The sequence below is a fragment of the Antechinus flavipes genome, chromosome 5 (genome assembly GCF_016432865.1).
Source record: "Antechinus flavipes isolate AdamAnt ecotype Samford, QLD, Australia chromosome 5, AdamAnt_v2, whole genome shotgun sequence".
Classification (NCBI taxonomy): domain Eukaryota; kingdom Metazoa; phylum Chordata; class Mammalia; order Dasyuromorphia; family Dasyuridae; genus Antechinus; species Antechinus flavipes.
The window spans coordinates 108228355-108243853 of NC_067402.1; the positions used below are offsets into that span (position 1 = coordinate 108228355).

Sequence of the window (15499 nt, forward strand, 5' to 3'; positions counted from 1 at the left end):
AAACTTAGCAAGGTTCACTTGCTTGGGAATGGTCACCCAGATAGTATCAGAGGTGGGATCCAAATCCAGCTATCACTGACTTCAAATCTAGCAGTGGTATGTTTACTTCTTGTAGAGTGGATGGAACTAAGGAAGGCAGTTCTCTTGATTGCTCTTGATTATACCGTTTTTTCCCCAAAGAAACTAAAGCTAATCTGTACCTTTTAATCAATCAAGTGTTTATTAAACATCTGCTCTATGGCAGACCATATGTGCTGAGAATATGAGGGGAAAAAAAAAAAAACCTAAAGTAGATTTTGATCTTAAGAAGTCTACATTCTATTAAAGGAAACTACAAATAAATCAAAATATGTACAAATTAAATAAAAATAATTTTAGAGTGAGGGAAACACTCTCAGTTGTATAATAAGAAAAAATACCATGTAAGAGATGACACTTTAGCTGAGTCTTCAAGGAGTCTAAGGATTCTATGGAGGGGAAGTGAGAAAGGTGCGTTCTGGACAAGGGGTCATCCTGGGCAAAGGCAGAGAAAAGTCTGGAAAGCAGTGTTGGAGCCAGATTATTAAGGGCTTTAAGTGATATTAAAGAGAGGTTCATATTTGATTCCAGAGTCAATAAGAAGACACTAGATCTCTTTGACAGTGACATTTCTATGGATAACCTGGCAGCTGTGTGATTCTCCACAGAAATTAGAGGTTTGCTATCTGTTTACAGTGGTCTAGGCTATAGACCAGGTATTTTATCAAATGAGATAATATTTGTAAAACACTTAGCACACTAATGTAGAGTGCCTATATAGTATAGGCTGTACAGGTATTTCTTTCTAGGTAATAATAATAAACTAAATAATAAACTTTATTATTATTAATAAACTAAGGAGATGGACATGTGACTGGAGAGAAGGAGATGGATGTGAGAGGTATTAGAAAACTAGAATCAGCAAGAACTGGCTACTGATTAGGTAGGAAGATGGTGAAGAACTAAGACACAAAGATGATTCCACAGTTGTGAGCTTCAATGATAGAAGAACATCATCATTAAAGGCTCTGGGGTTGCATCAGCAAGAAGCCACAGATGCTGTAGAAATAAACCAACAGGGCTGGCTTGACAATAGTGACCAATAGATGAGTGACTACATAATCAGAGTTGAAAAAGATCTCAGAGGCCATCTAATTCAAATCCATGCCAGAACCAGAATGTACTTCCACATCTACTTCATAAGTGTTTATAATGCAATTGTGTCACAGAAAAAAAAATTTTTTTTCTAAGATCACTTAAGGTGACTCCAATCAACCTAGGCAGGGCAGGAATCCTTTTTAATGTGGCACCAACAGTTTATTGAATCTTATAATTAATGCAATTTAATGTTTCTTTCAATTTGATGTTGAGAACCTAAAAGGCAGAAAGACAGCAATATGATTTCAAAATCCACCTTTGAAGTGTTGATTATAATTCAAAACCTTAAAAAGTAGAAAAGTCCTTAGATGTGATCGTATGCCTCCTAAAACTTTATAGCAAGAAGGCTTGGATCTCTGTTTCCTTATCTATAAAAAAAAGGTTAGACTAAATTATTTCTGCCATTTCTTATAATTTTAACATTATGTAGTACTGTGAGATTCCCCCAAATAAGAATGGGAAACCTGCAAGATCAGTAATTGTAATGAAGTAGAGTGGGGATGAGGAAGGTGGTGTAGTGAAAGAGGATGGAATTTTATCTTTCAGATTTCTTTGAGCCCACTTGATGTGATTTACCTGGCTTTACAAGACTTATATTGCTTTTTTAACTTAAATCATTTATAAATTTGTGTTATATTAGGAACAAGGAGATAGTGAACTAGCTACACATCTGGATGTCTCCAAGCTGAATCTGGTAGCACTGTTAAGGAATGTTATTAAGAGAAGTCTTGCTTTTATATGAGTTGGATCTCTGAAGTTCCTTCCATCTTAGAATCTGTGATTTACTGAGTGCCTGGGAAGTTTTCTTAACTGTATGAAATAATAGAAATCTACAAGATTTTTTAAAGAGGCACCATTATTATTCACTTTAAAAAGGAACATTGTAAAACTATCAAAGTCACATCATTGCGCTACCCTCTTTTGTTGATATTCATGGGTTAGTTTTGTTATCTGTGTACATTGAAATCATTGTGTATTTAGTCTGTAACTGGATCAAATGAACATAATATTTGATAGTATGACATTTGCTGCCACTTAATAGTTTTTTGTTTGTAAAGGTTATTGTGTGAGGAGCTATTTATTTCCTCCTTGGCTAAATGCTTAAAAGTTTGGTAAGTCAAGCAAAGACAATGCCTTGGCTAAGAAAGGTTTGCCATAAATATGATTAAATAATACATAGTTCTCTTTTTGTTTAAAAAAAATAAAACTGCCTTTTAACTAATATATGACACCTCATATCTAAATCCATCATTGTTCATTAGTATCAGGACAAATCCATAAAATACCTTTGTCATTTCTAACTTTGTCCCATAGCCTGACCATTGGCTCATCCCGTTCCATGTTTTCAGCCCTGTGGTCAAGGATTTATTATTATCTTATAGAGTCCAAAATATCAGTTGAGCATCTTTGCTATATGACCCTGCAATTATATCTGCATAGTTTGATTTTCTGTAGCATTCATTTGTCAGATATTCTTTCCACCACATCTTCATGGACTAGAGATTATAGCTTCCATTGATATTTGAGACTGTGGTCATACAGTGTTTAAAAAAGGTTTTTATAAATCGTTGTAAATATTTTCGAGCTCATTTTCTTGCCAGGTATATCAGTCCTTTAATAGCTGAGAATAAAGTTTGGTTTTATGATTGAGGTGCTCAGCAGTCAGCCTTCCAAATGATAACTATTGTAAATAGTAGAGTTATACATAAGCTACTTAATAAATGTATCAAATAGATTTGATACAATTCAAAAGAAAAAGGCCTTATATTCAAGTAGAGGAAACGCAAGCATCTGAATTCGAGGATTTTTAGATTTGGAGTTGGAAGAGTGCTTAGAGGTCATTTATTGTAACCTTCTTACTTTACACCCCAGAGATGTTAAGTGACTGTCCAAATATCATATGGGAAGTGAATAGCAGAGATTACATTTTCGCCCAAGTTAATCAGTTCCTCTGGAGTTTATATTCCAGAATTTTAAAAGTAGTGATTGATTCTGCTAGTGTATTTAAACTTTCTTCCTTGAACATTTTATTGTGCTTAATATGTAAAGGTCTTACATTCAGTGTTGTGGATTCATTGATAAATATAATTCTAAATTGAAAAGGAATTTGCAATTGGAAATAAGTTTTCCCCAAAATATAAATATTGAGGAATATGAAAGAACAGTTTGCATATCTCACTATTTTCTTATATTATGTTAGTATAGCAAAGTCTAATTTTTGTTTTGTTTTGGTTTGTTTTTGTTTTGTTTTGTTTTGGTTGGATTAAAAAAAAATGCAATTTTGAGCATTTGCTATTTATAGCTAAAGTAGGCAAAATTTTTAAATGAATATGCTTCCTTACTTGAACTGTAAGTTCTTATTGTGTTAAATATGATCTTATTTGTTGATGAAGAAATGATTCAGAACGTATAACTTGTTTTGTTACAATAAAAATTCAACTTCTTCTTTTTTGGTGATGAGTTGTTTTTCTACTAATACATTGTGCTAAAAATATATTCCAGATAATCTATGATTGATTCATTGGATTGAAAATTGTTTGCCTCTCAAAGATTTTTGTAGACATCAGATTGTTAATTTTGATTTTTTGAAGTTTTAAAATTAATTTAAAAGGTGTCAGATTAAATCATTGTTTTAATGTTCAGTGTATACGTTATAAAAACGAAATGTCTGTCTTTAAATTGTTGTGAATGAATACTGAGATTATATTTTGTGTAATTTTTGTTGAAAAAAATATTCATTTTAGTCTTCCATTTCTTGACTGATAATTTAATCCTAAATCTGCTCCATATTGGCTGTAATCAATCTTGTAGGATGTATTAAAGTCCTTAGAAGCTCATATATAGAATATCTAGAGTATATATATAGAATAAGTGTTAGAGCTTCCCTTCCTCTCTCTCTCCTTCCCTCCCTCCCTCCTTCCTTCCCTCCCTCTTTACTTCCTTCTCCCCTCCCTCTTTCCTTTCTTCCCTCTTTTCTTCTCTCCTTCCCTTTGTCTGTCCCTCCCTCACTCCCCTCTTCCTTCCCTCCCTCCCTTCTTTCCATTGGATACAATTCAATTAGGGTTAAGTGACTTGCCTAGGGTCACACAGCTAGGCAGTGTTAAGTGTCTGAGGTCAGATTTGAACTCAGGTGCTCCTGGCTTCAGACTGGTACTCTATTCACTGCACCACCTATTTGCTGTTCCCAAAAGTTTTTCTAGAATTTTATGCAAATGATTCTTTAAAGTATATATGCAGAAAACTGTGCTGCAGAAACAGCAGAGTGCTATGGTTCAAAAAGCTATGTTAACAGGTGCCCTCATTGAGGTTAATGTTTTCCATTAGCAGTATGGAATCAAAAGCTTTTTTAGTAGTTGAGAAGCATGCTTCTAAGGTTTGACCTGTCAACGAAGAGTCATAAAGGACAGTTAGAGTCTCCTAGACTCCTAGAGTAACTACATGAACTTAAGCTCCAGTCAAAATGGAAAGTTTGTATTATAAAGTAATAAGAATATCTTATTATTTTGTTGTCTTCTAAGCCCTTCCCTAATCATTCTCAAGGTATTCCTGAAAATATCTAGAAAGTAGTTGAAAGGTAGTAAACAGAGTATAGACTTGGGCAAATCATTTTATCTTTTTTGGCCTCAGTTTCCTCATCTGTAAAATGAAGGGGTTTAGAATAGATGCCCGAGATCCCTTCTTACTCCATTGATCTTATCAACCGAAGTTATAGCATTGAAAACTGGCTCCTGTCAGAAAACAAAGTATATAGGAAACCTTGAAAGAATGTTTTGGGCAAAAGATTTGCTGAGTTGATTAAGATGGATTAAAATTGAATTTTAAGTTAGGAGAAAGGAAAAAGGCCATATAAAACTATAAAAACTGAGACTCTTAAAAAGCGGTAGTGTCAGAATCAAGAAGAAATAGAGGGTTTTATTCTATATATAAGGATCCCTTTGGGCTCATAGTGACTTAATTTTGAAATGCAGTATCCTGTAAAGAAATAAATAAAATATAGTATGAATTATATTTTATTGTATTTTTATGCATTTTATTAAATATTTCTTAATTGCATTTCAGTCTGGTTCAGCTTGCACTCCAGAATGTTGTGGGTCAAATGACACCATAGGACACATCTTTAACACCTCAGCTCTAAAGAATAAAACACACACGCAACACACACACACACACACACACACGTATCATACAAGGACAAAGCACAATGACAAATGCCATTCTCAGATGAAAACAGTATGGCAGCTGTTGGTAAGGAGAAATGCCTTTGGATGAAGCTATCTGTGATTACAGATAGGTAACAGAAAATAACAAGGTATGCAGCAATACAAAAAGATAAATTACAATCTTTCTCCTCCACTATTAATAGAAGCTGGTTGTTTTTTCGTTTACTCTATCAAAATCCCACAATTTTAAATCGTTTAGCTTTACACTTAAGTAAAGAGACTGTTTTTGTTGGACCTGATTCCTTAGGCCATATTTGTTGTATAATATGGATATCCAATAGTGTTTAGCTTTCTGTGTTATTTTGTAAAAAGCCATTCTATCACCTTCCCATTAGATCTCTTTTGTTTATCAGATTTTCCTGAATCTGGTTATTTTAAGCCTATAGATATGATGGCTTTCTTATATTCTTCCTATCCTGAAGTCCTATGAAAAGATTGCTTTTAGATTTTTGGTTTTGGTTAAATAGAAAGGACAAGTGTTATTCATTTATCTAGGCATCATATGACTTAAAGGGTCCACCTTGATGTAGCCTCAAGTAGCCTCTGTAATACATTTTACCCTTCATAAATTCTGTGCTTCAGCTGAATAACTTTTCCAAGCATACATTTTATTTCTCCTCCTTTATACATTTATTCTCTGTCCTTATACTTTAAAATACTTTTCTTCTTCCAATAAATCTGTCCAATATTTATCTTTGAGTAAAGTGAAAGCTTAGTTACCATCTTGATGAAATTTTTTCCTGCTTCTATCTAAGATAATTTCCCTCCCCTGAATTAATTATCCTGGCACTCTGAACTTCTTGCCTTTTACCTTTTACCTTATGGACACATATCTGCTTCCCTCCTGAATAGCAAGTTCCTAGAGTCAGAGCCTATCCCTTTGATTGTTCTTTATTGGTTGTGTATGTGTTTTTTACAGACCTCTTCCACAGTATCTAGAAAATTTTCAGCTGTATACATTCTGGGAACTAATTTTTTTTTTTTAAATAATACTGAAGGAATTTCTCATTTGTGAGGTTGCAAGGAGACAGACTTCTTAAAATTAAGGTACTGATGGAAATAACTTTTAAAAAATAATAAAGAGTGGTTTTTAAAATTGCTTTCCTAAGTAGTAGAGTCTCCATGTGAGTTATAGTGGCAAAAAGAAATTAAGTGAACTTTATAGAGAAATTAAATCAACATTTAGATTTACTGACTGAGGCTTTCGGAGATTGGTTTTTTGGTTGGTTAAATCAGGAATATTTCTATGAGTGGGACTCCTTGATCTGTGAGGAAGAGGAGAAAACTTTGGACATAAAGCAAAAGAGTGGATATAAAGGCTAGCAAAGAAGAACTGAATACCTAAGAATTTAGACTGAAGGTGCAAACTAGGAAACCTGAAGTAAAAGTCCCTGAAGATCCCAATTAATGAGTTAATCTGCATCTCACTAACATAGGTATCAAGAATGACTGGGAATGACTGAAACGAGACTGAAAATAACATCCCAAGGAAGGCAAAACAGGCCTTCAAAATGGAGGTTTTGTATGCTTCTCTGGGTTGGAGTATTAGAAAGCTTTTAGAAGCAAAAAATGCGCGCGCGCGCGCGCGTGTGTGTGTGTGTGTGTATAAAGGTTATTATATAACCTTTAGGTGAAGATTTTATGTAACCAAGTATATAAGCTGCATTAACAACAGTGATAATTCCTTGATAGGAATTGTAGGTTTGCTATTTTCTCATTGAAATGTTTCTACTACATCATCACTTATATATGTCAATCTGATTAATAAAGAGCCAGGAACCCTTCATTCTGCTGACAGTACCTTATATTTGCTAAATGATCATGTCCAAGCCATTTGGTATTTTCTTTGTTTTATGCTTTTCTCTAAATGGAGAATAGTATCTCATGGGCCAGTTAAAAATTAATACCTCCAACATAATTTGTGATTTTATATGTAATTTCTAACAGTTTCACTAGCTACTTTACTGTCATTATTCTGGTGTTACCTTGATGTGTCAAGATGTTTTCAGTATGTGAATTAAATCATTTGAGTCTGTGCGTATTTGCAGGCCATCCCAATTTAAAGACACAGGCTTCCAACAATCCATAGGAATAGTCAATTTTTCACTTTGTGCCCCTCCTACCACATGCTCTGTCCTACTGTACTCTAGCAATGACTGTCTGTACTATTCCTTTGGTAGTTAAATCATTATTCTGGAATAAAATTTAAAGCTGAAAAAGGGCCTCTGAAATCATTAAGTCCATCCCTATTTCACTCTCCTCCCCTCCTTCCTCCCCTCCCCCACCCCACCCCCTGCCCCAGCTCCCATTTTAAATATGACTAAGGTCCATACAAATGTGTGTTACTTTTAGAAAATCACTTAATATCTTTGGGCCTTTCTTGTTTTACAAATGAGAAGTATGACCTAGATAACTTCTTAAGTTCTTTATAGCTTTATATTTAAAATCCTGTGGTCCTTTGACAGATCCTTTACTACAGTGCTAGAATTTCACATCAGGTTCCCAGACTCTAAATCTATAACTCTTTCCACGATACCATGTTACCACTCAAACAGGTCTTTATATTGTGTTGAAATGTTATTTAAACCTTGTTTTTTAAAAAAAATGTTTTAACTTTTGTGCCTCATTTTCTTGACTAAATTGTAAGCTCTATAAGGGCAGAAACCTTGTATCACATGTCTTTGTATTCTTACTTTCATAACTCCAAGCACTTTGTTTGCATAAGGACATTTATACGATAGTTATTCATTAAATATTGTCTTGATTCATTTTGTTCTGTCTTAACGTGCCACTTTTCAGACTCCAAACTTAGAATCCTTTATTTGTTTACATGATACCTAAGAATTAAAAAAAAAAAAAAAAAAATAGAACTCATGAATGGATAAATGGTATTAGAAAATATTTTATTTCAGCATCCATGATATTAGATATTCTAAGGTGTTAAGCTGAAAATTTAAGTTAGCTGAACTTTTTTTCTATCTTATGCCTTGTTATCTTTAATAAGGAAAGTTCAAAATGCTTTACACGTTTTATTTACCCTCACAACATTCCTGATTATAGATAGGAGCACAAAATAACACTTTATTATATATATTATAACACAAAATAACAAAATAATTGAGGAAATCCAATCTATTGCCCTCTGAGAGAGAAAAATTTGATTTTCATGTACCTATTTGAAGATCTGAAGAATCCAAGTGATTGAGTCAAGTGAATAAACTTTCCTTCTTTGGCATTAGGGAAAGTGTCTTAACTCTTGGGCTATTAGCAGTTTACTATAAATATTTACTATAACTACTTTAAAAGTACATTCTGAACTATTATATAACTTTATTTTTATGACAATCCATTAGAAGAAAAATAGAGCTCATATCTCTTCAGCATTTTAATGGATCTATGGAGGACACTTTCTCTACCAGTATAGAACTTCTTACATGTGATTCTTTTCTTATCTTACCATAAGTCTTTCAAAGAGGACCAGTCAACATGATGGAAACCTTCCAAGGATCTTTTGATAGTAATAAAGTATCCAGGCCATGTCTTTTATACATTGTTCTTTCTAGATGAGTAGCTCATTTCATTTTCCAGTTTTACTATTTGTGAATGATAATATCCTTGCACATAAATTAGTAATAAGATGTTTAAGCATTTCTATGGTCTCATCATTGAACTTAATCTAGTCACTCCCAAGGTTGTGTGTATGTGGGTATATATGTGTGTTACCCATCTATACCTCTTCCTGTTAATTCTTATCTATGTCTTCCTGTGAGACTTTTGTGAGGAGTGTAATCCTGGAAAATTCTGAGAGACTTTTTTTCTCTGAATCTTTGATATTTGTATGCAGATGGAACATATGGACTATCTGTCTTTCATTATGATCTTAAACAGGCCCCCTTCTTTTTTCATCATATTTCTTTATTATCCTTTATTTCACTTTTTTCCATGATTCTTTCCTGATATTAACATTTGGGTGCCTGTAACTGTCTTTTTGTGAACTCATTAGTCAGCTCATCAACCCTTCCTTAGTAAACTCCTAGAGCATTTCCTTGTATAATACAGGTTTTCATAACTTTTCTAAGAAGTCTTCATTGCTAGATAATTTCATTTGTCTTATTTGGAAAAAAAAAAGAATCTTAATTTAGTTTTTACTAAGTAAAACTTGCTTTAAAGGGAAGATGTTACAATTATATTACTGCACAATGCCATGGCCACCAACATAATATGTAATTAAGTCTAAATGAGGATTATGACCCATTAAAGGAATCCTGGTAACTGGATTATGCTTGTGGTGAAATCCTTTTCTGATAATTATCGAACTTTTTTGATTCTTTTGCTCAATACTTTCTATGGTACCCAGGTAGTCCCCAGGCTTCTTACATGCTCTGTGTCTCCAGCTGGTTATCTCAATTCCTCGGGTTTTTTTTATTTTTTTATTTTTCTGTTTCTTGCCTCCTTCCAAACTTGGGCCTCACAAGCTGTTGGGGTTTTATATTCCATAGTATTTTGACCCATTAAAAATCAATTTGCAGTCCACAAAATGCAAATATAATACAGGGTAGTATTGTAAATGGATTAGTATGTTTTTAGATTAATTACAAATAGTTGTACATAAGTGATACGTATAAAACAAAATAAGTTTTAGAAAACTTAAGGTTTTTTAAAATAAATACTTAAAATCATATAAAATTATCAATAGTGATTCATAATTAGTTTTGGAGCTCCAGAGATTATTTAAAACCTGTAATCATTGTATTTGTGTCTACTTTCAAAAGTAGAGTGGTCTTATCCTTTGTATTTTATCCCATTTATTATTATTGTTGTTCAAAAGACACACAGTTGGACTGTGGATACTGTAACTCTTATCAACTAGTTTGACTATATGGATTTGAAAAACTGATAATTCATTGTTTTTTAGGAAATACTGTTTCATTTTTTAGGTTCTGTAGTGGAAGGTTTCACCTTGGTAATAAATTATCATACATTTGATGGTAAATTAAAATATGTCCAGAAGACACTGGCGTTCTGAGCAGATAATATCACTACTTTGTATGATTGGTAAACCCATTTGAAGATAGTAGTCAGTTTTCTGTCTGATAGTATTCTAAAAGGTCTCTTTGCCCTGATTCCCTTCATTCTTGAAATTAAAGGAACCACCTCTCTTCTCCAGTAGAATGTAAGCTCTTTGAGAGCAGGAGATTTGCAGAGTTTGGATTGTTTTTTGCTTTTGTTTTGTTTTGTTTTTTGTTTGTTTGTTTTTCTGTTTTACTGTTTTTTGTTTTATTTTGTTTTTTCAGTTTTTGGTATTTGTCTCCCAAGTGCTTACCATAGTGCCTGGCACAGATTGAAGGCATTGCAGATGTTTGTTGAATTGAATTTTTTCAAATTCAAAAGCCCATTGCTACTTTCTCCCTCTGAAATGCATCTCCAGTTTTACAATTAGAAGAATTTGTGATTGCTTTCTTTTCTATTAATGTGTTTTTGTTTTGTTCTGTTTTTTGTTCTTAGATCATTCTTAGCTTTTCATTTTAATGAGCTCAGAAATAAGCCTATATGTTCAGCTTTGTACTCTTTTGTCCTTTGTTAGAAAAGAACAGCTCAGCAGCCTGAACACCTCACAGACTGAACCTTCATCTTGTTGTTACAAAATTGTGTTCTAAAATACTGATGACAAAAGGATAAAATTTTGGAGAAGCTACACAAGGGAATTCAATTTCCTGCCCTTTAAAGGGTTATTTTCCCCCTTTCATTTCAATGACTCTGAGCTCCTAATTGCTTAAAATCCCAACCTATTTTATCCTGTGAGAAGGCAACCCATAGTAAGTGCTTAATACCAAAAAATATAAAAATAAAAATAAAAATCCCCGCCCACCAAAGAAGGACATATGTTTCTAACTTCAGCTTTTTATTTTTTTTTTTTATCTTTCATTTTTTGTTGGTAAATCTCCCAGACAACAACAGTTCTGTAGAGAGTTTAAATATGAAGGAATGGCAGGACGGGCTAAGGGCACTTCTACCCAACATTAACATCAACTTTGGTGGACTGCCCAATGCTTCTTCCCCCTCCAACGCCAACCACAGTGCACCAACGTCCAACACTGCCCCCACGGACAGCCTGAATTGGGACAGCCCTGGCAGCTGGATGGACCCCGCCATCATCACAGGTAACTCTCTTGCTCCTTCAGCTCCACTGACTACCATCATGTTGGTATTTAGCACAAGTTAAATCAGCAGCTGAAAGCTTGAGTCATTATGCAGTGGTTTCTTCAAAATAGTCTTCATTTCACAAAGCTGTAAGCGCCGGGCGGCCTTGTGCAATCTCTAGGTGTGTGCGTACTTGATTTATTAGGGCTTTCTCTGTGTACCTAATACTTTTCATAAAGCAAAGTGCACTTCTAGAGGTAATATTCTGACAACATGTGTGTAAAACCAAGGTCCTAAGGCACCAAATGGGCTGACTTGTATATTTTAAAAGGGACATACTCCACTTGTTTATAAAGCTCTCTTTTATAAGGCTATTCTATTTACTTATCTATCCCTATTAGAGAGGGGAAAGTGCTATTGAGAAATGTCTCCATAGAATTACTGGAAATCAGTTTTGTACTTCTGTCTTTATTGAAGATCAGGGACTAGGCCCCTGTATTTGGAGGGGAAGGCATGGGCTTTTTAAGATGTGGGTATCCTCAAAAAAGTTTTGGTCATGGGTGAAGGGGAAGCAAAAGGTTTTAAGGTTGTTTGGGGAAGGAAAGTATGGTTTAATATGGGTCTATATATTTGTACAAACTAATCATGTTTTCTGCTTGTTGAGTTAACTTCCTGTTTCTGTATAAATTCAACAATTTTTCCCCTTTTTCTTTTCTTGTCAGGTATCCCAGCATCAACAGGAAATAATTTAGACTCTCTTCAAGATGACAATCCTCCACACTGGCTAAAATCCCTTCAGGCCCTCACAGAGATGGACGGCCCCAGTGCTGCTCCGTCACAAACCCATCACAGTAACCCCTTCAGCACACAGATCCCTCTGCACAGAGCCAGCTGGAATCCTTATTCTCCCCCTTCAAATCCCACCAGTTTCCATTCCCCACCCCCAGGCTTTCAGACCGCCTTCAGACCACCCAGCAAAACCCCGACAGATTTACTACAGAGTTCTGCACTGGACCGCCATTAGAGAAGGAGAAAAAAACCATTAGAAATGCAGGAATTGCCCCGCCCTGTCTCCTCCCTCTCAACTTACCCACAGTACCCTTCTCATAACTTTCTTTCTGAAGAATCCAGTTCCTGATCAACTCTTTTTTCCCTTTCTTCCCACCCCCAGATGCAATGCGATCACAGGGTCATTACCTTTTTTTTTTTTTTTTTTTTTTTCCTTTTAAACCAGAAGAGTTTTTGCTGATCCAGTGTTTAACCAACACTGTTGATTATTTCCTAAAATGCCTTTTAAGGAGGAGAAAGAGAGAAAGTCAGAGCGAGAGAGAGCCAGAGCAAGAGAGAGTGAGAGAGAGCGAGAGTGAGGGAGAGAGCAAGAGAGAGAGAGAGAGAAAGAGAGAGAGAGAGAGTGAGAGTGAGAGAGAGAGATTGATTTTGAATGAAATTAAAGGGCAGTCTTGATGCTTAGAAAATTACTGTTTGTCTTTTGCACATAATAATGACATTTTCTGCGTAGCAGAAAATGACGATTAATCTGTAGAAGGTCATTTAAATGAGTAAATGCAGAATCAACTGCAGTTTCAAAACCAAATTAATTTAAATGAGATTGCTGAATATATGGGGGAACAGTGGTCTAGGTATCCATCTTATATTCAGTATATCACTATGCAGGGAAAATGCTTCTTTTATTTTATTTTAATCTTTTTTTTTCTTTTTGGTAAGTTGTCAGGGGGGACTTGATTGTATCTTTAAGCAAGAGAGTTGACATGGAAGTTGACGGAAAGACAAATTGATCTGTAGAAGTAACTGGCCTGTTGCTAAAGAATTCATAAAGAAGGGGGAAATGAGATTTAAACAATTTTGGCTTTAGATTTAAAGTTTTAAAAAGTTGGTTTTTTTTTTTTAAGTATTCGATTTAATACCTAACATATAAACAATATAATTATAAGCAGCCGAAATACAAATGATATTTTTATAGTCTTTCTGTCTCCTCTATCAGTCTCTCTCTCTTTCTCTTTCTCTCTCTCTCTCTCTCTCTCTCTCTCTCTCTCTCTCTCTCTTTCTCTCTCTCTCTCTCTCGCTCTCGCTCGCTCGCGCTCTCTCTCTTTCTCTCTCTCTCTCTCTCTCTCTCTCTCTTTCATTCTTTCAGTCTTTTTTTTTTTTTTTTTAAAGTTAAATTCACCTGACTAGGGCACTCTGGGATAGCACTGCATTGGGGCCATATGATCACCATCAGGAGCGAAACCTTTGACCTCCTCTGCCTGCAGCTTTTACTTAACCCTGTAGTTTCTGGACATTTGTGCAGTATTGAAAAGACAGGAAAAAAGGAAACATAAACATGGTTATAACCTGACGCTAAAACTAAAAACAAGGAAATGTACCTCTTTCTTCAGAATTAAAACTAAAATCTTAAATAAAACACAAAACTTGATGACCTTTGGTTTTTTTTTTTCCATTTTTGTTTATATTTAATTTATGGGTTTTAAAACAATTGTGATGATCAGTCTGTGTTGGTTTATATTTCCATTTGTTAGAATGGGAATTAAATCTTCAGAATGTAAAGGAATTATGAGATCAAGAAATAAAAGAAGACCATTTGGGCCGGGGCTCAGTTCTTGCTATCCCCTTTCCTCTTGGAAATCAACATATCTGACCATCAAGATCTTCAGCAACTTAAGCAGAAATCATCAATCCTTACTACTGAGGTCTTGTAAAGAACCCTCAAATTACAAATATTTTTTTAACCCACACTGTTTGGTGGGACAAATAATGTCATACCATTGAACAAAATGATATTAGACAGAGCTCAGGTTTTCCTGATACCAGGAAGGAATCTGTCTGGTTTCTGTCTAGCTGTGAATTAGCTAAAGAAATTCAGATCTCTCACTGTTGCACTTTCAGCCTTTGTGCCCCATTAAAAAGAATATTTACAGCTTGGATATCAGACGCACAGATCTTCAAAATCATAGCTCTATCCTGTAATACATTAGAGGATGGAATTGACCACTTCTTGGTTTTCTTTTATATTGTACTGTATTTATAAAAATGTTTAATCTTGCCCTTAAGAGTATTCTAAGACATGGAGTTTGACTATGGAAATTATTGATCCAGATAAAAACTTTGTCATCATAGATTTGCATTGGTTCAGTGAAAAAAAATGATACAGTTGTGAACTTGTTTACTTTGTTTTTAAACCAATACAAAACTATATTGGAATTAGATACTTGTAAAATGTATTCATGCTGTTAAGGGGTCAATTGGGCCTTGGGTAAATCAGTGAACTTGTTGCCTCTTTTTGTAAAATGAGTTAGCCCTATCTCTCTGTGATATTATTAATATTTAAGAAACTAACACTTGAAAAGACAGAACTGCTAAATGTGCTGCCACATGTTTTCTGGGCTTCCAGAAAACAGGCTTTCAGGACCAATGTTTGTTTCAACACTGAAAACTATGATGCATTTAAGATGAACAAGCTTTCAGAAGTCCAATTCCGGGCATCCCATGTGGTATGATGCTAGTCAGATTTCTCTCCTAATTCAGATGAAGTACCTTTGGTTATCCAAGTGAGAGCTGAGTTCATTGGTACAGACACTTAAATATTGAATCACTGAAGCCATTTGTCTGTCGCCCCATATATTTTTACCCAGTTCCAGTGGCAATAAGTAAAGAATGTTTTTTTCACCCACATGAGGCAGTTAAAAGAAATTTTCTGCAAAGGGATAACTCTTTGGAAAGTTTTGTCAATACTTCTTAAGAAAATGGGTGTGATTCAAAGTAGCTCCTGTATGTATCTGTGATTAAATCATTCATCCACTGATGTAGATGGCCAATATAACTTTGTAGGAGGTTGCCTGGGGGAGAGAAGTAATTTGCCCCATCATGCAGCTTGTTTGTGGTAGAGGCATGTGGAATTCTGAAACCCAGGTTATCTCTACATCATGACTTCTTCTAGAAGCGAC

At 34.6% G+C, this 15499-nt stretch overlaps 1 protein-coding gene across 2 annotated transcripts in view; it reads left to right on the forward strand.

Annotated features, from left to right (window-relative positions):
• Window positions 1-12914, forward strand: part of CNOT4 (CCR4-NOT transcription complex subunit 4) — a 166928-nt gene extending 154014 nt beyond the window's left edge. Inside the window, exons 11-12 of one of the 2 annotated variants that reach the window (XM_052001743.1) lie at window positions 11345-11557; window positions 12260-12914. In XM_052001743.1, coding sequence (XP_051857703.1) covers window positions 11345-11557; window positions 12260-12561 — 515 coding nt within the window. In that variant the 3' untranslated portion in view covers window positions 12562-12914. The remainder of the gene's footprint in view (window positions 1-11344; window positions 11558-12259) is intronic. The other variant, XM_052001744.1, reaches the window with a different exon arrangement.
• Window positions 12915-15499: the final 2585 nt, after the last annotated feature.